Source organism: Silurus meridionalis, chromosome 19 (genome assembly GCF_014805685.1).
Source record: "Silurus meridionalis isolate SWU-2019-XX chromosome 19, ASM1480568v1, whole genome shotgun sequence".
Lineage (NCBI taxonomy): Eukaryota > Metazoa > Chordata > Actinopteri > Siluriformes > Siluridae > Silurus > Silurus meridionalis.
The window spans coordinates 15,645,001-15,669,535 of record NC_060902.1 but is presented as its reverse complement, the minus strand read 5'-3'; the positions used below and the strand labels follow the sequence as shown (position 1 = coordinate 15,669,535).

Genomic DNA, 24,535 nt, shown 5'->3' with positions numbered 1-24,535 from the left:
CCAAACATTTTGATGATTTTGTTTGTGAAGAATGACAAAGGGACTTTTTATTCTGATGGGAATGAGATGTTCATTTACACAAAACTTACTTTTGAGAGATGAAGTAATTATTTTGAGAAAAGTTCAGGCTTTTGCAAGAAATCCAATATGTTTGTAGAAATTGCAATTCGAGAAATGCGCCAAAGCCACTGAGAAAAACTGCAATACTCAGTATGATTTCGGCTAATGCAGGCAAAATAATTCTTCTTTGTCTAGTGTTTTTACCGAAGGGTGTTATTCTTGCTCATACCTCTTGGGCAATGGCACCGAATGCCCCAAATATTGTTAACTTTTGCTATGAAATGGGTCGTTCTCAGGCTGAGTTATCAAACTCACAGGAACATGATTACTCTATCACTGCAATCACATACACTGCTTCCCAAACCCACACACACCCATTCACCCTTTGCCCTTAAGCAAAGAGAATACTCTCTTCCAAGAACAAGTGCTTTAATTCAAATGGCTTGCAACAAAGTTACAGTCATCTGGTTTAAGGATTTGATCGTTGGAAAAATATATATATTGTTGTGTGAATTTGTCCTGTTGGACAGACCACCCAAGACTTAATAGCCAGTATGTGGATTATGGGATGCATATGTCTGACCAAAGCAAAGGATGTGTTGCCCCATAACCCGGCCATCAAATAATATCTATTAAAAAGACGGTTGTGTGTCCAAGCGGTCTGGTCTGGATTGAAGTAAAGTGTGTTCAAATGAAGTTATACTGCCAATCCATTGAGCATTAAATCAACTAAAGGCATCAACATAAACACAATTATCCCCTTCCTCAGTGTTAACTACAACCAGCCCTGCTCTGACGCACAGCACCCCGTTTCAAAAATCACGATTACGTGACGATGGCTTGGTCCTTATGAGAGCTCACGGGGTGACTCCGAGGAAAGCTTTTGGCCATCGGCGCTTTAAAAGCCTGGCAAATTGTCCTCTGCGCTTTGAAAATATGGGCCAACTTGCACAGTCCTGTTCAAGCTTTCTGCTCCTTATCTGCACTCATCAGACTTGAGGGGAAGTGAAGTTTACACAGACATGAGGTCACTCGGGATACATGATCAGAACCAGAGTCACAGAAATCCCCCCCCTCAACAAGCACACACCCCCCCTCACTTTGGAATTGCTCATTCAGCAAACTTTTAGATGCAAAGGCAAGCTATGCTCTAAGGAACACCATGTTACAGTGGTCAGTAAAAATGTGACTCATCTGGTGGTACCACATTCGGATGTTCAAAGAGATGGGCAAAAACTGCTGCATTGCAAAGCCCTTCATTAAATACTATCTAAAATAGTCTGGAAAAAAGAAAGACGTTACTCTTAGCAATAGAAGTTGAACATTTTCCAATAACAGCACACGCACATGTTTTATTGCTTTTATACTACAGTCCTACTAATGAAACCAACACAATATTAGCGTAAATTTGCTGAGAGATTGGAAAATGTAAAATGATCCGTCATATACGCTTTTACAATGCACTGACACTGGAGACTCCTTCCTATTTGGCAGACGCGCTTATCCAGGACAATTTACAATTATGTCATTCATGAGGATTAAGGGTCTTGATCGGGGGGCCCAAAAGTGACGGCTTGATGGTGCTAAGATTTGAAATCACGACCACCGAGATACCACCTACTCTTCCTTAGCACCTCTTCACCTTTTGTAACCTTCACATCTACAATTTGCATAATGTTTTTGTTCTGTTTGCACCTCAGTCCTCATATTTATGCATTAAAGAGAAACAATAATCCATTTTAACTCTTTAATATTTATATTAGGTAGCAGAAGTTACTTTTAAACTAGTTATAATGCGTTATGAGGCGTTACCTCAGAGAGCACAGTGCTGACACTGGAAACTCCTTCCATCAATGTTATAAAACCACTTTACACATACATCTTAATATTAATAAAATATTTCCTTTATTAAAATACATTCTTTGGAAAAAAGTCTTGTGACAACTGACAATTCCAGCCATATGTAATTTCTTCCTATGGTGTTGGATGTACAGTTGTAGCATAAAACTTTCCATTTCACTTGAACTAGAAGAGGCAAACCTGTTCCAGCATGACAATGCCCCTTTGCACAAAGCCAGCTCCATGAACATCTGCATTACCTGGATTGGAAGTGTGTGGAAGATCTTGTGGTCTAGTGGTCTGCTATAGAGCTCTGACCTCAATCCTATTGAACAGCTTCGGGATAAATTAGAGTACTGACTGCACTCCAGGCCTCCTCACCTCACCTACATCAGAACCTGACTTCTTGTGACTGAATGAGCGCAATACAAATTGTAGTGGAACATCTTCCCAGAAGAGTGGAGGTTATTATTAAAGCAAAAAGGTTAATAACGAAATGTGGAATGGGTTGTTCAAAAGGCACATAGGAATCTTATAGTCAGTTGTCTGCAAACGTTTGTTCATATAGTGTATATAAATATAATCTCAGAATGTGAATGAAACATTTCTATGGTGTAAAGAAATGTAATAGACCCTCTCAAGTGGGAATATTTCTTCTGCAAAAGTACAAAATGGTGATCTTAAAACTTTAAAAAATGAAATCATAGCCAAAACACGACATAAAGTAGTTCCAGCATGTACTGGGCCATGTGTGTACACTATTGTTGCTTGCTCGAAGCTTTAAAGAGAGTGTCAAAGCTTTGCAAAAGCCCCCTCATTAAACACGTCAAACACAACAATGTCAAGAGAACCAGAATCTATTAAACAGATGATGGGAATGCAGCGAAATGTCGCCTCAAATGGCGGTAAATAATTTATTTGTATTAGTTTGTGGAAAATATAGTCTTTACACATTTCACAGATGCATAGTGTCGATCACAAACTTCATTCCTAGTACCTGAAGACTCCACATTCTCAATTGTTTACGTCTTTGATGTAAGCCAATGGTTTTAGTGCATCATACTTCACCCAGCAGATAATGAGGGTAAAGGGGCACTTCTGGGAACTTTTACGACTGTGTGTGCACAAGTGTGTGTATTGTGTGCATCTACCAGAGACGCTGTTGATATCAAAGCGAGCTCTCGTGGGAGCCAAATCATGCCCCAGGGTGCGATTGTTCCTAGATGTACACCTGAAACAAAACCTATGTATGGAAGACGATCAGCGGCGGCGTTCACATGTGAAAACATTTTCCTTAGTTATGTTGCTGGAGGATAAATAACATACGTTTATTTGTTTTTTCTTTGAAGAGGGGTACAAGCGCTTTTACAGCTTGTTTTGTGTAGCACATACATCCTACCCCCATAATTACTGATAAACCAGGCCTTTTCCAGCACGTTTTATCGATTTTGTAAACTTCAAAGCATTTGTATATGCTTTACCAGTTACAATAATCTCCTTAATTGTCGTCTAGTGGTCGATCCGTCAATAAAGGAGCGAAAAATCTTGTGCTATGTAAGGAATAAAACATGACAAGGCAAATAGTTAAGCAAATAATCGCTACTGGGGTCACTACTGGGACCGCTGAAAGTTGTTTCTTTTACAACCCAATGTGGTGTATTCGAGTGACACGACAGCGATTTTCCCAAGACTGAAGTCATAATGGTAAGTTTTATCCATTTATTGTTCCATTGAAATTATAAAATGTCTTTAAGATATTCTAACGGCATATTTCTCTTCTCTTTCCTTCAACGTAAGACAACAAAATCCACAGCCTCCATGTCCTTGAGAAAACACGAAGACTCTTCCTGTATCACGCTCTGAGATTGGACACCTTCCTTAATAATGGTAAATAAATAAACATTTTGTGTCATTTCACATTTATTATACATTATTTTCTAGATATTTATGTGGCACTTGATTGTGGTTTGTAATCAATCATATTATTACAGGTGCACGAAGAACCTGATAAACTACCGTGAAAGGTGAGGGTATGTGATGAACCAGAATTGAGAATCTAATAGCACTGTATTGGAAAATGTTATTATTGTGTGTTTTTATTTCACAAAAGTCTTCTGCTGTATAGTATTAAAATCTGATGCAGTTGCAGGCGATGGCAATGATGTAGCCAATCAGGATGCTTTCTATAGTCCCTATGTATAATGGGGAGAGGATATGTGATGAGAGCTGGGCTTTTTTCGCCCGTCTCGGATTACATCATCAGTGAAACTGATTGATACGCTAACTATAGATGGTCAATTGAGGAGGGCAGCAGGGTCTTTATGTGCTTCATGAGAACCTCCTGAAGCATTTTATTAGGATAGGTGTGAGTGCAATGGGTCGCAAATCAAGGTTTCAAACTTTCCACAAAAGTCCACATTTATACGCATTCATTTATTTGTTAATGGCAAGTAAACAACAACAGGACAAAACAGTTTTGCCTAAAAACTATAAAAATCCTTGGTTATTTACTTATTTCTTGCTGTTTTAATACCAATCACAATACACACCAGTACACCATGAACACAACCTGTTACTTTCATTTCCATTAGAGATTTATTGGACTACTGTTATGTTTCCCAGCCTTCCCATCCCATGTGTTTCCCCTAACCTATGTTCCAAACAGCTATTTTTTCTAAGTTGTTTGTTGTAAAGCTGTAACCTGTAAGTATCTGGTCATGTTTGGAGATCTGGTATTTGGTAGTTGCATCTTTGATATGAAGAGAAGAATCCAAGCGACACCTGTACTCAAAAAATCCTCCACCCTCTTCCTCTGATCCTTCTTTATTTTTTCTCACAGTAGTATTGAACCGTGACTCCACTCACATCCACACCCTCCTCCATCCTCCTTCTCCTCCTCTTCCATCCTCGAACCTCCCTCCCTCCCTCTTTCCTCTCTCACACCCTTTAATAGGCTACGTTTCTTCAAGTTCGCCAAGAACTCAGACCGAGCTCGCGGAACCCCCGGCGCACGCTCGCGACCATGTCATCCGCACACGCGTGGAAAAACGCGTAAAAAAAAAGGAGACTATTCTATTCGTGGATTTTCCTCGCGCGCGAACTTTTTCGTGGGTTTTCTTCTTTTTTTTCGCAGATTAATCATGCACGCTTATCTCTGGGGTCTGGGATTGTTCATCTTACTTCCAGACTTTACGAACGGATCTCCTGCACGCTCGAGGAAAGGTAAAGGAAACTTTTTTTTTCAAGTTGTCATTCATTTTCGGCTTCCCGTTAGATCGAGGCGCGCGCTCCACCTAGTAAGATAGAGAATGAATGAATTTTCAGTCGTGCACGTGATAAGAAATCATATAAACGTTTGGCTTGGGCATGCATCAGAGTTACGATTGCATGCTTTGGTTACAATATGATTTTTTTTTTCAATGCACCATGAAAGATCAGGATGCATTTAGGGATTTCTCTTTTGTCACACCGCAATTGCATATGATGCATGTATGTAGTAAGTCTTATAGTTCAGATGCATGCATTTACATTTAGAAAAATACGCATTTTATGTAGATACAATCCAAAGGTGTAAGAGGGTTGAGAAGTTGCCATTAGATCGCTCGTGCATGTCAAAAGTGGAAGTCAGCCTGGTAAAGGAAAGCCTGCTCTTCTCACTCGTTCACAGCCACATCACCGGCGCACTCCGGAGCGCTCGCGACGCCCATCCGAGTGAACGAGGCCGGGGACGCTCTGCCCGCGAGCGCGCACTTCAAACGCAGAAAGCGCGAGACGGAGCAGGACCACTGGGAATCCGAGCACGTGCACTACAGACTCTCGGTCTTCGGTCGGGACTATCACCTGAACCTGACGCTCGAGGCGGGATTTATCGCGCCGCTCTACACCGTGTCGGTCCTTGGAGCGACCAACTGGACTCGCCAGCGGGAGGAGGAGGAGGAGAACGACGAGGAAACCGTGTATCAACACTGTTTTTATAAAGGACACGTGAACGGAGAAACGGGACACGCCGCCGTCATCAGCCTCTGTTCCGGCCTGGTGAGTGTCAAAAAAAAAACGTCCCTAGTTGAAACTAGGTAATGCGCATGCGCAGAAGAGGTGATAAAAGCCATTGATGAAGGCAGTGTCATCATTTGCACATGAAAGTGGGTTACATCAAGGCATTCATTCACTCATTCATTCATTCATTCATTCATTCATCTTCAGTGCTTTTTCGTGCTCAGGCTCATGTTGAACCCAGAACCTGTTCCTTGGAACACTGGGAACACACCAAGGATGGGACCTCAGTCCATTGTGACACTATGCACACACATTCACCATAACTCTAGAATTTACTATCACAGTTTTGCATGAATCTTTTACGGACTAAACTGCAGAACCCAGAGGAAACCCCCCCATGGAGTTTCGCAGCACATAATCTTGGACACATGTAACCCCTAACTATGTTCTTATTTTAGAGCAGCTGTTGCCAGAGGTGCTGTAAAGGGTTTAAGTTATATTTACATGGATTTGACCTAATCTCATCCTATATGGGACGACTTCAGGACACGTTAGCTGGATCTGTTGATTTTCTTTAACATCCCAATTCTCTCAAGCACAGTCACCTTCACACAACTTCCGCAATTAACTGAACTTGGTGTGTGGTTAGACTGTGACATACCACTGTTTACAGCTAGGAACAGAATACACTGTATGTGCCTTGGCTCTACCATGACCCTGACCAGTATCAAGTGGATTTTTGAGATGAATGAATGAATTCTCCATATCTCTAATCTCTAGTTTTGGGAAAACTGAATATTCCCAAAATCAAACCTTATGTCTCACCTTTTTAGCGATTCATGAGGTGGGTTATGATGTTGCATGGCTGATGATAATGTATAATAATGAATGAAATCCATTGATTCGTCAGTCGATCAACTAAAGATGATCGGTCCATCCTTAGTTTGGAGTGCGCAGAAACACCTTATTCATGTTACCCATTCTGTTTTCACTGAGACAGACCAAGGGGAGGTTTCCCAAGAATGAAAATCCATCAGAATATATTTCAAGTGTATCTAATTGTAGTTCTCGAGGGTGAAATTAAGACCAGCCTACTTATTTAATCAGTGATTACTTAAAGAGCGGGTTTAATAGGTTTATTAGAGCTGGCATATAGGAATGTGGCCTGGGATCCTGGCCATATTCTGCTGAGTAAGAACCACAGAAGTGTATTTTGACGTGGAATTTAGCACTCTCCAGAGCGCTGTTATTGTTGGAACGTTCCTCGGAGCTTCCTGTACTTTCTTTGCTCGGGTTCTTAGAAAGACCAGTGCCGTCTGAACGTTCTTCAGACATGCACTTAGGGAAGCACGAACGATTGAACTGAAAGGACTTTCATTGGCAAACATGATGTGTTTCCAATGACAATGAGTTTCTTTTGCATAACACTGGCTTGTGACGCTATTGTTGGTGACAGCATAGGACGATGTGGGGGTCTTTTTTTGGGGGAGTAGATAATATCATTCAACAGTTCTTTATCACGTTCACTGTTGGCTGGTTCAAGGACAGAATGAAAGTTTAAAGGTGAGGGTTTATGAGTGGTCCAGATGAAAAATGTTAGTATATCTTGTGGTTGAAAGTGATTGGTTAGAGTCCAGATCCAGTCATCCTATGCATAACAGAGCTCACGTGATGCCCTTAAATGCTTAGTGTAAAGGCAAACATGAGTTAATGTATGCAGAAGAGGGCAGATAGCACTTTTCTGACATGAGAATCAAAAGGTGTGATGGATTCAAGTGTTTTGGAGGACTTAAATTGGTAGGGAGCTTTTGTAGGGTAGCCAAGAGCTGGCATAATAGGAGGGAATTTGCAATCTGGTGAAACATTTGTATGAATTTACACTTACTCTGGTGATCTATCACTATGTGGAACTCTTTCGAACTATTGCAGCCTTTCTACTTAACTTATTTAAGCTTTTCAGCTCCTTTGCTTTCTTCATGGGTGCGAGAATCCACACTTCTTATAAAGGAACTCACATCTACAGAGTCAGCACTTTTCCACCTCGTCGGCTTTCACAAAAAAAATAAAATAATAATCACCATCATTTCCTGATAATCATCACTCATGTGAGATTTCCTCTTGAGGCTAGTTTGCCTATATGCATCCAATATATGTATGCATTGTGTAATTATCATGTATGCTTGATATAAAGATTGTGGGGGGTAGATGGTAAGGGAGGGAGGTTGTGAAAGACAAGGGCCATTAACGACAACCTGTGGAATGTTTCTACCCACCTCTGTGGGCACGCTCCATTTGAAGTGGCAGTTTTTTGTTTTTTTTCTCTCCAGCTTGGTACTTTCAGGTCGTCAGAAGGGGAGTATTTTGTAGAGCCACTTCACAGCTACAATGGGGAGCATTATGAAGAAGAACACATCAAACCTCATATCGTGTACAGAAAAGATGCTCACCAGAGTGCCAAAGAAGATGAATCGTCATGTGATACTGCAGGTGAGAAAGTTACATCTTTTTCTCTCGCTCTCTGTTGAGATTATATTATGATTCTTAGGAATTTAAGGCAGTGGACTTTGTTAAGGTTAAGGCATTAGACTTTGTCTACGAAGGTCGAGTTCAAGTCCAAGCCACACCAAGCTCCCATTGCTGGGCCCCTAAACAAGACCCTTAACCCCATATCTGTGATTATAAATTATTTGTGGTGTGCTTAGCAACTTTAGTTCCGATTTGATGGTCTGTGCTGTTTTTCTTTTCTTTTCTTTTCTTTTCTTTTTTTTTTTTTTTTACTAATTCTCATAGTAATTAACATGATGTGGGATACTGTAGTACAAACAGAATGACTTTTACTAAAATCTTTTACCTTAGCATGCTAAATTAGATCTTTTAATAAGTCTATTTAGTCAGTCCCATCGCCTTCATTTCCTCAGATCACATAATGCACATCTACATTATCCCAGATCACTCAGTCAGCAGTAATCTATATGACTTTATATCACTCAGTCAGCAGTAATCTATATTACCTCAGATCACTCAGTCAGCAGCAATCAATATGACCTCAGATCACTCAGTCAGCAGCAATCTATTTGATCTCAGATCACTCAGTCAGCAGTAATCTTTTTGATCTCAGATCACTCAGTCAGCAGTAATCTATTTGATCTCAGATCACTCAGTCAGCAGTAATCTATTTGATCTCAGATCACTCAGTCAGCAGTAATCTATATTACCTCAGATCACTCAGTCAGCAGTAATCTATTTGATCTCAGTCAGCAGTAATCTATTTTATCTCAGATCACTCAGTCAGCAGTAATCTATTTGATCTCAGATCACTCAGTCAGCAGTAATCTATTTGATCTCAGATCACTCAGTCAGCAGTAATCTATTTGATCTCAGATTACTCAATCAGCAGTAATCTATATTACCTCAGATCACTCAGTCAGCAGCAATCTATTTGATCTCAGATTACTCAATCAGCAGTAATCTATATTACCTCAGATTACTCAGTCAGCAGTAATCAATATGACCTCAAATCAATCTGTAAGCAGTAATCTATATAACCCCAGGTCACTCAATCAGCAGTAATTTATTTTACCTCAGATCACTCAGTTGTGTGGCAACTGGAACCTCAGAGGTTAAGGCTCAGTTCCTGATCAGGAGGTCGAGGGTTCAAGCCCCAGTATGACCAAGCTGCCACTTTTGATCCTTGAGCAAGGCCTTTAGCCCTTTGTGCTCCAGGGTTGCTGTATTATCGCCAACCCTGTGCTCTGACTCCAGCTTTCTAACATCGCTGGGATATGTGGAAAAAAAAAGGAATTTCACCAAGCTGTAATGTACATGTGACAAGTAAAATGCATCTTTACCTTTATTGTTTATATACATGACCTTATGTAGTTTTAATATATCACCTGGGTTCACCTTCATTAGTTACAAAAACGTGTTATTATAGTAAATACTAAAATCCTAAATTAGTGCCTTTATTTGCTCTACCCAGCTAATTAAATGTTAGTCTTTGTAATTTCAGCGATTAGCATTAATTAGTTTAATGTGCCACATCAGCAACTTCTGCTCCACACACTCAGGTCTACAGTCTTTGTTACTTCAGCTAATTCAGCTAGCGTTAATCTTCCTTTGTTAAGTGTTTCATTGTCTTAGCTTGAAAAGTTAGATGCTATTTTATTTGTCCAAAAAATATATACAACTCTCCAAAATCTTAAAAAAAAAAATCATTGAAATAAACAAAGCACAAATATTCTTATATTTTAAATTAGAAAGATACATAGAAAGTGCTAACGTTTTATTTTTGTTACCTTGATGAAAAGTTTAGCACCATCATTAGCTTAGTTTTGTTACCTGTTTTTTTCTTTTACACCAAAAATCTTTTTTTAATTTTCTCTCCAAAAACAAAAATAAATCGTGGTGGTAGGGGGAAAATAGGTGTAAATCGGTGGTTTAGCTATCTGAGCTCATGTACAAGATCCTTTTATAACAGTTTCTGTAATGTTTAAAGATAAAAAAAAAAATCTGATCCTATTTATGGTTTATTTCATTTCTATTTTAAAAAGGCTGCCCCCAAATGTAGCTTGAAAAGCCCTTTTTTTTACTGCAACAGGAAAGAATAATTCCAAATGTTTCTGGTATCGGCTTCCATCTCAGTTTATTGCCACAGAATCCTGTTGACTCTTGCACTTCCTGTGGCCTGCAGATAAGGGAACCTGATAGCCACAATACAAACCGTACCACAGCGAACGGCTCAGAGGCCGGAAAAGTGCCGAATGGGCTGAAGTGTTTGCAAATTTATCACTAGAAAAAATAAATTTGAATGGTGTGTAATGTAGTGCACGAGGGCCACACACTTCTTCCTTTTGTGTTGCCACTTTATTTACTCCCCTGCAGATATTTCAGTATGTAATGACATTTATATTTTAAAATTCCACCAAGGCTAATACGGTGTTCAAGATAAGGGGAAGGTTTATTCAAAGGCCTACTGTGGCGTCTGTTTTACAGTAGCAAGGTGCTACTTGTGTTCACTCACAAAAAAACTATTGTTCTCGCCTCATTTTGGGGGTGTCGGTATAAAAGTACAAGAATTTTGGTATTTGGTTCCTTTCTTCTTCCAGTCATTGTTAAAACACAATGAAGACTTTTAGAAAAGTGTAAAAACCCATGTTGAATCCCAGAGCACGGCAGGGCTTTTCAGGCGAGATGCCAACTTCACCTAGCATGAACCTGAGTTCATACTTAGCCTCGAAGCAGACGAAAACCGCAACCTAAACCGCAAAACATCTTCCCTAAACACTTGGAGAGCCAATGCCTTTTGTTTGTGTCTGCTGTCTTTTATGCCACACAGTTGAGGAGTTATTTAATGCAAGCCTACAGAATTGGAATGTTTGCTTAAACTGCAGAGTTCACAACAATGTATAAATATTAGTTTGGTGCAATATGCATTCTTCAAGTCCAGTCCTGATCTTTTAAAGGACCCTAAAACTTGGTTGGTGTTGTATTATTGTTATTCCCCTGAGAAGTCAATGGACTCGAAGTTCTGGAATGCAGAGCAGCTATACGATGCAGTTGCGAGTAACACCAGAGACTCGCTAGTTAGCAAGCAAATAGATGATGATCTCATGAAAATTGTATTTATTTATTTATTTTTCAAGCAGAGGTCTAAAGCGCTGCTGCATTGCTTGCTTGAAATAGAGTACCACTATTAGCTACTAGTTCGGTGACATATAAGGTCAATAAAGAATTTAATATAAAAATGTATATACAGGATGGATTTTTCTTTCTGAAAGATTTTACAATCTCAGAAAAATGTTCCACAAGGATTCTTTGGATGTTTAATGGTTCTAGATTTTTGCCAGTTGGAGAAGGACAATGGTAAAACCTTCTCTCATAGGGGTCTGCATAGTACCTTCAGGGGTTTACATGGATTGTTTTTGCTTGGTGTACAGTGGATATTGGGTTTGCAGTTTTGTCCAATCATGTACTATTTTTCAAGAATCTAATGAGTTTGTAACATGATTGTGTTTACATGCCAGGTCATAAAGATGCTGCTGAGAAGAACGTGGTGCCTGGGAGCTTGTTGTCAGACCTGGAAAGTCTCAGCGCAAGTGTTCTCTCCGGCTCTTTACACTCAACCGAAGGCAACCAGGCTTCGAGTAATGACAGCAGCAGTGACTCAGGGCTTCACCGGAGAGCAAAGCGCTTCCTCTCCTACCCACGCTACGTGGAAGTCATGGTAGTTGCTGACTACAAGATGGTGGAGCATCACAGGAGCAATCTCCAACACTACATTCTAACCCTAATGTCTATTGTAAGTTCTGTCACTTAGCATTATTTTTCCTGCAAGCGGCATCCAAGTATTAGCGCAGAAACTAACTACAATCCTACAACACTTACTCCTTTGACAGATTTAATGAATGTAAATCAGGAACGGTCACATAAAATGCATGCTGGAGATGTTTTTTTTGCCATGGCTGCCAGGAAGGTGAAGTTGACCTACTTCTGTCTTGGCTGCAATCTCTACAGGTTACTAGGAGGACAATCAACTTTCTCTACAGCCGAGAAATATTTCCGCAGCAGCTGAACAACAGTATTATAAATAGAACTGCTGTGTGAGCTCTTCTTGAGAATCTTAGACTCATGCAGCTGCATTTATTAGAGTTATCTGAGGACAAAAAAAAAAATTTCAGGCACTGAATTGTAACTCCCTGGAGGTCAATGTAAAGCACTGTATCTTATTTTCTTCTTTGTTTGCCTAATTAAAAACAAGGCTTAATTTTTTACATTTAAGGTGTTAAAATGTCATCACTCATTGAAATGTATTGATTTTAAAAAGCATTTATTAAGGGCTAGATTTGCGAAAGCTAATGTTCATGTTACTATGTAAAAGTCAGGATCGACTCCATCCAATGTATTTCTAACCACACACACACACAAACACACACATGCTTCTGATCCAAAATTACTCACACAAGTCTGTTTTCTTTTTTCTTTGTTTCCATCTAGGTTTCCTCGATCTATAAGGATCCCAGCATTGGCAATTTGATCAACATTGTCATTGTGAAGCTAGTCATAATCAACAACGAGCTGGTAAGATAACGCTCTGTCAACATTCTAATATATTTTTTACATGGCTGCACAGACAAACTTAAGCTAGTTCCATCACTCCATATTTTATTAATGAAAGCCAGCTAAAACTTTGTACGGCTGACTGATCGCTTGCTTGTATACATCTCTTTTTTTCTTCCCACAGAAGGGTCCGGTTATCTCATACAACGCACAAGCCACTTTAAAGAACTTCTGCGTCTGGCAGCTTGATCAGAACAACCTCGACGACGAACATCATGACCACTACGACACAGCTATCCTCATCACCAGGTCCCAACGCTTTTCCTTCCTCTTAGCAGGAAAGGTTAGCCAAAATGCTAACATGGCTAACTAGGGCATACGAGACAACAGTTAGCATAAGTTTACGTAGAGTCTTTAAATTGAAGTTGAATCGATCCTAGGCTCAGGTGTGTGTTTGTGTATTCCCTGTGTCTAAGTGTCACTTGTTTACTTCTACAGGCAGGATATTTGTCGGGCAAAAGACAAGTGTGACACTTTAGGTAATTCTTTCTCTCTTTTTTTATTTATTTGTTTTTATTTTATTTTACTGTTTCTATACATTTTTATTAAAACTTCAATAATACGGACAATTGTCTGTGTTGCCAGGTCTTGCCGAGTTAGGCACAGTGTGTGATCCATACAGGAGCTGCAGCATTAGCGAGGATAGTGGCCTCAGTACCGCGTTCACTATCGCTCATGAGCTCGGCCATGTGTAAGTGATCACTTTTACTAACATTGATCTTCAACACTGATCTCTAAAGCTATAACGAATTGTTCCCCAGGACCAGAAAATCGCTAAGAACATTGTTCTTGTACCTTTCCGCCACATGTCCTGCTTGAGCAGCCTTGCCTTCTATACTGGTTCCTCATTGTCTTCTGTGGTCTACATAAAAGTCTTTTCCCCCAGGTCTTTGGTCTTTGATCTTTAACCTTGAGAATTTTGGATTTATTGACATCTATGTATTAGTCTCTAATCTCTTTTCCAACCTTGAATTTCTACACTAGTTCCACACTGTTTTTGGAAACCTTTCCTCCATATAATCCCTGCTCAAAGGCTTTTCCATTGATCTCTTTTATTTTTATTGACTTTATTTTTATTTTTTCAACCAGTCATTTTTTGACTAGTATTCTTCTTAATTATTCCACAGTCTTCCTTTTTGCTCTCTGTATTTTCTATCAAGTCTATTGAAATGTATTTTATACTGTTCCGATATCTGCTTTCCTTTTCTCTGGCCTTATTCACTCCTTCAGAATGACCTCAGGTTTCCAAATTTTTTATTTGTTTCAGTCTGTTTCACTCTCTATTGATCCACACATTTTAATCTGTAGATTTAACTAGATGTCCAGGACTTAGACATCACTAGTCTTTTTTCCCCCGGCCCCAGAATCTTCTACACTGTTTAAGACTTTTACCTTTTGCTGCATCATAACGAGGATCTACATGTTTCTCATTATTTTCCCTTACCTTAAACCTTATCTACTGGTCCCAGGCTTTTTCTCTGGTTTATTTGACTGATCTTTGGTTTCTTTATTAATCCAAAATATTTCTTCACTGATGCAAAACCTTCTATCCTCATTAACTTCTTAAATTTGCTTTTAATTTATATCCACTGGTCTACAATGTTCTTTTTTCCTTGCAGGTTTTTTGTTTGTCATGTCACACTTTTAAAACGTTCACCATGGCTCTACCCTGTTCAAACTTTTCTCCAATCTTCTCCATTCAGCTCAAAGTAGACTTTGGATCAGTGAAATATGTTGCTTGAGCTTTATCACACCATGTTTATGCTTAAAAGCAAACCCTCATGAGCCTAATCTGTAATTTGTTGTGTCTGGTAGATGGTAAAACTCTAAACCTTTAAAAACAACGATGGACATAATAGTGGATTTGGCCGATTGGCTTTTTCGCCAAAAGGTTTTGTGTTAACGATGAGTGGAATAGTGTAACCTGTTGTCTTTATGCGTACAAAATATTCGGACTGATTAGTCATAACCAAATTCTTCCTGCCAATTCTGTCCGAAACCCAGAGGGCTCCGCTATGCGTTCTTTTAATATTGCAGATTAAACAAACTGCAACATACATTCGTGAAGGTTTGATTATTAGGCGTACACACAGTTTATAGCTTATACACTTATCAACCTGAGACAGTGAAGGCTTACACATGATTCTTCTGAGACGCACATTGATCACTTTGCCGAAGGAAACATCATGCGTCCTGCCCAACTATTTTAGTGTAACATAAGTGATATCAGGCACTAAACCTTATATTTTGTGAATCTAATTCACATATTATATACTATATCACACATTATATAGATTTTTAGACAACTTCTCAAGGTACCATAATCATTCCTTTATTTCCACCACGTGCACAACATGGGATTTTGGAATTCCTTTCTTATCCGGTGGAGGCCTGGGACCTCACCGAGCAGGGGATTGAGCTCCTGGCGCTATAAGGTGCAAAGCTGTACACATCACACTTTGCTCCTGCTGTCTCTGTTCTCCCACATGACCTCCTTCTAACCACTTTGCTGCCCAAACAGCTTTGATACTGTTCGCTGAAATGCAGCGCTCACCCACATGTAGAAAGGAACTATTCTATATCTGTAAACCTTTTGAAAGAGTCTCTGATGTGTGTATTGTGTTTTGCAGGTTTAACATGCCCCATGATGACAGTAATAAGTGTAAAGAGGACGGTGTTAAGCTTCAGCAGCACGTGATGGCCCCCACGCTCAACTACTACACCAACCCCTGGATGTGGTCCAAATGCAGCAGGAAATACATCACTGAGTTCCTTGAGTATGTACTGCTCGATGTATACCCTGATTTCCCATGAACAGAGATAGCACAAGTACCCACATCCTACACTCAAGTAGAAGTAGAGATACTGTTTTAAAAGACTTTGGTGAAAGTTAAAGTACTGACTAGACTTTTTCACTCAAGTAAGTAAAGAAGTTTGGGCTCTAAACGTTTCCAGGTTGAACATCCACCCTATAGAACACAAGCAGAGAAAAGATGATGGTGATCAGGTGATCAGGAACATCTCTGTTATCAGTCATGTTTACATCACTGACTCCCTCTGTCTCATCCACGTTAACCTCAGACTTCTTGTTGCCTTTTGCCTGCTCATTGTGAGCTTCATAGGCTACCCTATGTCTGTGGTGTGAGAAAGCCAGGAAATGATACACCAGTGGTAGATTGAAAAAGCCACACAATGGCAAGAAACTGGTTTATAGACTGAAAACTATGATGCTTCAATGAGAAGTTTTAATCTGTTTGTCCCCAAACAGATTAAAACTAAAGTAATGGTTGCAAAATGTAAGAAGTAGAAAATATACGTATATTTGAGTACTGATACCAGAAAAATCAACTTAAGTACAGTAAGTATTTCATTACTTCCCACCTCTACCTGTGACTTCTACCCACTCGTGCACAGTTTGTGAACAGACTTTTTTCGCAGACAGTCTGTTCCACGTTTTATAAGTAACAATTTTATCACCAAATTCCTTCCACCAGCTTCAGTCCTCCTATTTTATTTTAATTAACTTGAATTAGATGCTCAGTCCCCATAACACACACTCAGCATTTTGTCTTTTATTTGTCTCTTTGTTTTGTCTTTTTCTTGAAGTCGTTTTTTTCATCATTTCTTACCAGCACAGGGTATGGCGAGTGCTTACTCGACGAGCCCGTGTCCCGGCCGTACCCCGTGCCCCAGCAGCTCCCTGGGCACATTTACAGCGTCAATCAACAATGCGAACTCATATTTGGACCTGGCACACAGGTCTGCCCATATATGGTGAGAAAACCTTTTTGTACTGATTGTGATCAGATTTTGGAGGTTTTAACAAAAAAAAAAACAACGCCTTATACACACTGACATTATAACATTATGAGTAAATAACACTGATTATCTCTTCATCATGGAACCCGTTAGTGGGTGGGATTTTTTTATTAGGCAGCGAATGAACATTTTGTCCTCAAAGTTGACGTGTTAGAAGCAGGAAAAATGGGCAAGCGTAAGGATTTAAGCAAGTTTGGCAACGGCGAAATTGAGACGGCTAGACGACTGGGTCACAGCACAGTGCATCGCAGTTTGTTGTGTATGCGGCTGGTGGTCATACTGCTATGCCTGATCAGTGTATAGTTGATTCGCAATCGACAGTGACACAGAGACCAAGCTACAAGAAACTGTTGCGAATCAGAATCATCTTTATTGCCAAGTATCCTGGGTTGCATGTACAAGGAATTTGTCATGGTGTGCTGCTGGTATACAAATACAAAAACTATAACATATTGTTAAAAAAAAAAAAAAAAGTAATAAATACAGATTCATACTTTATACAATTCGTATTAAGTAAACTGAGGCATGCAAATGATGAGATTTCCAAATCCAAGGTGCAGTTTGTTGTATAGTAGATTCTCGTTGTTAAATTAGCAGAAATCTGTACAACTAATTCCAGCTAGCCTTAGCCTCAAGCCGAACTTCTACAGATTCTGCCATGTTGATAAATACCACAGTAGTAATGTACCCCGTGATTCTCACAGGGCATTAGAACACAACGAAACGTATTTATCTCCGTACTGAGAGACGCGGTAATGTTCACTGTATTGACTATTGCTCTAAACATGGACATGGAATGGAGCGGTTCTATTTTAGGTTCCAGTTCTGAGTAGTAGTTATATAACAGTGATAAACAGTGTACAGTGTGTTTGTTTAAAGGGGTAAGTCCTGTCAGAGAGGGATGGTTACTATGTGTGTGTGTAAGTTGGGTATGTTTATGTGGGGGTGGTACCGAGGGCTAACAGAATGTGTGTGTGTGTGTGTGTGTGTGCAGATGCAGTGTCGACGGCTTTGGTGCACGAGTCCAGAAGGGGTTCAGCGTGGCTGTCGAACCCAGCACATGCCCTGGGCTGATGGCACTGACTGTGGTCATGGAATGGCAAGTAGTAAATTTAGCACCACATGACATCACCTGGAAGCTCCAAACAATTTTCAGAGTATGAAACCAGTAATATACGTCTTCTGCTGTCCACTCAGTACTGAATCTCCTCCCGACTTATCAGTTTGTGGGAGTCGAGCTTGAGAAATGGCCGATCCTAACATGCTAGGAGCTTCTTGGAATTGTTCGTATGACGTAAACCGGCCCAGAACAGTTTATGACAGTGGTGGACGAAGTACACAAACTCTTGCTCAACTTAGTTTATTTAAAATTTTACTCTTAGCACAAAAGAATGATATGAATGAGTCAAACACTGATTGATATCTGATTGGAAATTGCACCAATAAGGCCACGAGCCAATCACCAACACCAAGCGCCAATCAGAACAAGTTTAAAACACGTGCGCTCGACCGTGATTGGTGACTTGCTGCGTGTTTGACCAGTTAAATATTTGTCCACTCATAAATAAAAAGAAATGACTGATTTTGAATGTAGTTAAGTAAAAAAGTAAAATATTTGACTTTGAAATGTAGTGAAGTAAAAGTAAAATTCTCATCAAATGGAAATACTTCAGTAATACTTCATGCTAAAACTCACCTGACCTCCGACTTTAAACAGCAATGTAAGCATGGCGTATGCATCCCGAAGGAGCATGATTCAGGCCCTGTGGATGGTGAATGGGGCGTGTGGAGTCCCTTCGGCTCCTGCTCACGAACATGCGGAGGAGGAATCAAGATCGCCACCCGGGACTGCAACAGACCCGTGTAAGCCCTTGTTGAATTCTTCTTGTCCTTCAAATGCTTTTTGGTTAATTTGATGCTACATTTCTGTTGCTACTGTAATTGAAGTATAACCCATGGGAAGCTATTCAGTAATATTTCCCATGAGTATCGTTTCTCTTGACCACCCTAATCCAAATAGTTCATTCGTTTTTTGATAAATTTGATAATTAACTGATTTGACTGTTTTTTATAAATACGTTTAATAAAATGGCTTTTTTTCAGTCCCAGGAATGGGGGGCAGTACTGCGTGGGGCGCAGGATGAAGTTTCGCTCCTGTAACTCGGAGCCGTGTTTTAAGCAGAGAAGAGACTTCAGGGAGGAGCAGTGCGCTTCTTTCGACGGCCGCCATTTTAACATCAACGGTCTACCTCCGAGCGTGCGCTGGGTCCCCAAGTACAGCGGAAGTAAGACTTTGCTTTCATTCGCCAACTATTTTTCCATTAACAGTACGCAGTTCTAGCTAGCTGCTAGCTTCCTTTTCATTGTGCTAATCAAATAGAGATTTATCATTACGATCTCCAGTATAGATCCACCAAATCCACAGTTTGAACCAAAGGTTTAGATGCAGTGCATCTGGAAAGTATGTGAATGTTCTTGAGTGGCCCAGTCAGAGCCCAGATCTGAACCTTAGTGAACATTTCTGGAGAGATCTGGCTGAGAAAATGGCTGTGCACTGATGCTCCTTATCCAACCAGATGGAGCTTGAGGGGTTCTGCAAAAAGAATGGAAGAAACTGCACCAAAATAGGTGGCCAAGCTCGTAGCATTATACTCAAAAAGACTTCATTGGTGCCAAAGGTGCTTCAACAAAGTATTGGGCTGTGAATTTCTGTACATGTGATTTTTTTCCGTTTGTTATTTTTAATAAATTTGCAAAAATTTCAAACAAACTTCTTTCCCATTGTCATTTTGGCGTATTGTTTGTAGAATTTTGAGGAAAAGAATCAATTTAATCCATTTTGGAATAAAGCTGTAACATAACAAAATGCGGAAAAAGTGAAGCGCTGTGAAAACTTTCCCGATGCACTGTATGAATAATGAAAGCTTTCGTAAAAAAAAAATATGTATAATTAAGTGTAGATTTCTGTGTAGAAATTATCCCATGAATTGCTTTTGAAACCTGTTTGATGTTCCTGTGCCGTTTTATTTATTTCTGCAAAGTTCTAATGAAGGACCGCTGCAAGCTCTTCTGCAGAGTGGCAGGAAACACAGCCTACTATCAGCTCAAGGACCGGGTGATCGACGGCACCCCTTGTGGCCCCGATACCAGCGACATCTGTGTCCAAGGCCTGTGCAGGGTGAGCTTGATTTTTCCCATGTAGCACCACTCCATCTTGAGAAGTATGACAAGTTCCTCAGAGGCTCTTAATGCTTACCATATTTACTCCCATACTCTGTTCATCAGTCTCTGTTCGTATTGTTTGTTGAATATCGTGTAACATGAGAATGTTGCTGGAGTTAATGTCTCTGAAGTTTCACCCCCGGACCATAATTCATGACGTGTTGGAACTGAGTTCTCTTCCATATTTGCACTGTGTTTCTGCAGCAAGCAGGTTGTGATCATATTTTAAACTCCAAGGCCAGGAGAGATAAATGTGGAGTGTGTGGGGGAGACAACTCGTCCTGCAAGACAGTGGCAGGGACGTTAAATACTGTGCACTATGGTAGGCTTCATTACAGTACACAAAACGATTACACGCTCACACATATGCACACACTCACTCCTTCACTCGCTTATTCACAGTCACAATCATTCATGTGTTTACACACTCATTTACTCACTTATTTACACACTTATTCACAAACTCAGCCATTCACATATTCACTCATACTTATATATTCATTCATTCATACATTCACTCATTCATTCATTCATTCATTTATTAATACACTTATTCACGTATTCACTCACATATTTACTCATATACTTATATACTCACTTATAAATTAATGAATTAATTCATTAGTATTTATACATTTATTCACTTACTCACAAAGTCACTCACTCATTTACACACTTATTCACTCAATTATTTACTTATTTACACACTTATTCACACACTCATCCACTAATTTACACACTTATTCACACACTCATCCACTCATTTACACACTTATTCACACACTCACCCACTCATTTACACACTCATTCACAAACTAACTCATTCATTCATTTACGCATTCACTCACTCGTTTACACACTTACATACACACTTATTTACTCATTTACACAATTAACACACTTATTCACACTCTCACCCACTCATTTACAAACTTATTCAGAAACTCACTCATTTATTTACACATTTACTCACACACTCACTTATTCACACATTTATTAACACACTCACTCGTTTACACACTTGTTCACACACTTATTTACTCATTTACACACTCATTCACACACTCACTCATTCACACATTCACTCTTTCAAACCATCACATGTTCACATTCTCTCATGCAATCTTTTACTCCTTTACTCATTCACACTCACTCACTCACTCACTCACTCACTCACTCACTCACTTCTCAGTTACACACTCACTTATTCTTTTAATTACTCACTCTTACTCATTCACACACTCCCTTACTCATCCAGTCATTCATCCATTCAAGCATTCACTTATACACATTGTTTTTCCTACACACAAATCAGAGTTGTTATTTATTTATTTAGTCCTCTGTCTCTTTCATAGGTTACAACGTTGTCGTGCGAATCCCCAGCGGTGCTACCAACATCGACGTGCGACAGCACAGCTACTCCGATAAACCAGAGGATGATAACTACCTCGGTGAGTAGAGCTCTGAGAACCGCCTGGTGAAGTTCCCAGAAAACAGCTATAATTGGCAGCTTCTAAGCTAATAAACGTCTTTTTATGGAAACCCTGGTGGATTTCCTTCCTAATCGTTGTGCGTGGGTCTCACCAAACGATACAATACTCTTCCTTAAAGGATACTATGACATCCTTTATCACCCCCATTGCAAACAGAAGGACATCTCAAGGAAACTTGAGCTTCCTCCGCACGTTTGAGTCGCTACTGGGAGAGCACATGACCTCGAGACTTCCAGGCTGGGAGGAAAAACGGAGACGCGCAGTCGAGCGCCTGGAGCAAAATTAGACTAATAGGATGCAGCGTAGATGAGCTTAACTGCGTGCATGTGTGTGTGTGTGTGTGTGTGTGTAAATGTTTTACCTAAGGTCTTGTATCTTGTATAAACCATGCATGATTGATAAAATTGTTGTGTGTATTATCGTATTCGAATAAGGGCTGACACACATCTGTTGCACAAAACACGTACTTGCCAGATGTTAAACTGAAAAACAGGAACACAATACAGCAAGGTTTTCTGACCTTATAGAGAACAGATTGTGATGATCTGACGTCAAATTAAAACTGATTAGACACTAGTAGTCATAAAGTTAATCAGTCATAACTTCCTACCATAAAGGTTCTTCAATATTAGTACCACAGATCATACAAGAGGGTACATTCTTCTGAGTAGATACTTTTAAAAAAAAGGGTGTAACTTGAAGATCTGCTTCATTTAGGAAGAATGTAATGGTGTAGAACCTGAAGGAGTTCCTCAAGAAGAACAAATCGCAGAACAAAGATCTCGTATACAGGTTTCTTTATAATGGAAGGATCCGAGTTCCAACATTAGAGTCGTGTGAAAAACCCCATATCTAACCAAAGGAACTATAAGTTAGTGATAATGATGATAGTGATCTTTGGATTGCCTCTGTTTCCTGAAAGGGATTTACTGACTGGAAGGAACTTCTATAAAATGGAGAAAAGAATAACCTTTAACTAGAGTCATGTTATTCCAGAATTTAGTTTGGTTTGGAAAAGAAATAAAGTCAACTCCAATCTGCTATGTTATTACTTCCATAAACCACAATTGCTTACAGTTTATAGGAAAAACAATCCGACTTTTCCTTTTGTCCCCCATCTGCTGTGTGATTACTAACTTTCCGACACCGAAAAAAAAAAATTCCAGCCTCCGAACCAGAATCTGTTCTCGACCTGTTTGAGGACGATCCTGATTTTTTTCTCCGAGAAGCGAGGAATTTTTGTACAGGAAAAACTTTCTCATGGTCAGGTAAAGAGTCCGGCGTGTGTCGTGACGTGACGCGAGAGGTTCCGGCCAGCTGTCTAATCGTGTGCTGAGCACGTGCTCGCACTTTTAATGGGCCGGAACTTTCTGTGAGATTCAGGAGAAAAAAAAACTCTTGTGGCATGAGCAGGTCACTGTGCCCTGGAGATGATAACTATGTGTGTGTTTGAGTGTGTGAGTGAGTGAGTGTGATTTGCAGGGTTTTTTGAGAAAAGGCTCTGGGATGTGTGATGTGTGAAATGGTGAGGAAAGTAATGCAGGAAATAGGCGACATAATCGCATTAGTGGATGTGAATGTGTGCATTAAAGAAACAGCCGGCTCCTCCGAGGAATGCCAAACTACTTTAGCCCAATTAGCTTCATTGTCTGTCTCCATACTACCCTGTCCTCTACATCTGCCTCTTTCAAACCAACTATCTGCATGACTTCCTTTACCACGTCCATAAACCTCCTCCTTGGTCTTCCTCTTCCTTCTTCCTGGCAACTCCATCCTCAGCATACTCCTACCGATATACCCCATGTCCCTCCTCTGCACATGTCCAAACCATCTCAATCTCGCCTCCTTCACCTTGTCTCCAAAACGTCCAACATGCGCTGTCCTTCTAATAAACTAGTTTCTAATCCTGTCCATCGTCATCACTTCCAAAATCTCAACATCTTCAGCTCTGCTACCTCCAGCTCCACCTCCTGTCTTTTACCCAATGCCACTGTCTCTAAACCATAAAGTTTATTCAGTCCCTTTCATTGTACATCACATCACATCAAGTGTATGCTCCTCCCCTTTTTCATGTTGCAGGTCCTATATTTGCATACCGTTGCATGATTGGCTCTTATACCTTACGATGCAATAATACATCCGGGACACATTTTTACAATAAAAATATAAATAAAATCGAATAAAATACATTCCTTCTTTTTGCGCTTTGACCTGTTATTGAAAAACAAATCTCGTAATTATTACGCACTGACGTGTTCAGCATAAAAATGAAACGCAGCCTAATAAAAGTGAAATAAGACAATCCTGTATTAGCCTTGCGCACTCGAAAGAGTTCCAGATGAGCGCTTACCTGCATGGAGGCTATAAACATATGCTGATTTGACACAATTTTTTCTTTCTTCTTACATTTTTTTCCCTTCCTTTGTTCTCCCAGCCGTGGCCAACAGCCATGGGGAATATTTACTCAACGGGGATTTCGTGGTCAGCATGTTTAAAAGGGAAGTCAAAGTCGGGAGAGCCGTCTTAGAGTACAGCGGCTCCGATCACGTGGTCGAGAGACTCAACTGCACCGAACGCATCGAGGAGGAGATCGTCATCCAGGTATGTTCCTAGCCTAGCCGAGCCGACGTGGGCCCCGCCCACCATGCTACCATTTTCATTCTAATTATAAACTAATTATAACTCATTTTTCAGTTGTTTTCAGGTTTGAATGGGTTTCTGAATTTACCATTTCATTTCATTCTAATTAAGTAGCTAGAAAAGTACGAAAAAACAAACTTATTATGTGATTGCTCAGCCCCTTTAAAAGTAACTGTAAACGGACAAAAATTCTGACTAACTTTTTCAGAACATTTAACCAGAGTCTATTCTTTTCCTCTAAGCCCACGCCACCTCAAGTGTGGAGTCAATCGTAAAAGTCATAAGAGTCAGTCGTGTTCTCGTATGCAAATGGAGCACCTGCAACTTAAAAAAGTGTTGCCGCATTGGAG

The 24,535-nt window shown here is 40.0% G+C and overlaps 1 protein-coding gene across 1 annotated transcript in view; it reads left to right on the top strand.

The window, feature by feature from the left end:
* Positions 1-4,844: 4,844 nt before the first annotated feature.
* adamts9 (ADAM metallopeptidase with thrombospondin type 1 motif, 9) overlaps positions 4,845-24,535 on the top strand; it is a 57,118-nt gene continuing 37,427 nt past the window's right edge. The window contains exons 1-17 of the mRNA XM_046875008.1: positions 4,845-5,121; positions 5,567-5,934; positions 8,223-8,382; positions 11,919-12,193; positions 12,889-12,972; positions 13,136-13,260; positions 13,450-13,490; positions 13,597-13,702; positions 15,642-15,788; positions 16,644-16,785; positions 17,825-17,929; positions 18,548-18,693; positions 18,934-19,115; positions 19,872-20,008; positions 20,257-20,374; positions 21,408-21,503; positions 23,980-24,146. Of these exons, the coding sequence (XP_046730964.1) occupies positions 5,040-5,121; positions 5,567-5,934; positions 8,223-8,382; positions 11,919-12,193; positions 12,889-12,972; positions 13,136-13,260; positions 13,450-13,490; positions 13,597-13,702; positions 15,642-15,788; positions 16,644-16,785; positions 17,825-17,929; positions 18,548-18,693; positions 18,934-19,115; positions 19,872-20,008; positions 20,257-20,374; positions 21,408-21,503; positions 23,980-24,146 (2,481 nt within the window). The 5' untranslated portion in view covers positions 4,845-5,039. The remainder of the gene's footprint in view (positions 5,122-5,566; positions 5,935-8,222; positions 8,383-11,918; positions 12,194-12,888; positions 12,973-13,135; positions 13,261-13,449; positions 13,491-13,596; positions 13,703-15,641; positions 15,789-16,643; positions 16,786-17,824; positions 17,930-18,547; positions 18,694-18,933; positions 19,116-19,871; positions 20,009-20,256; positions 20,375-21,407; positions 21,504-23,979; positions 24,147-24,535) is intronic.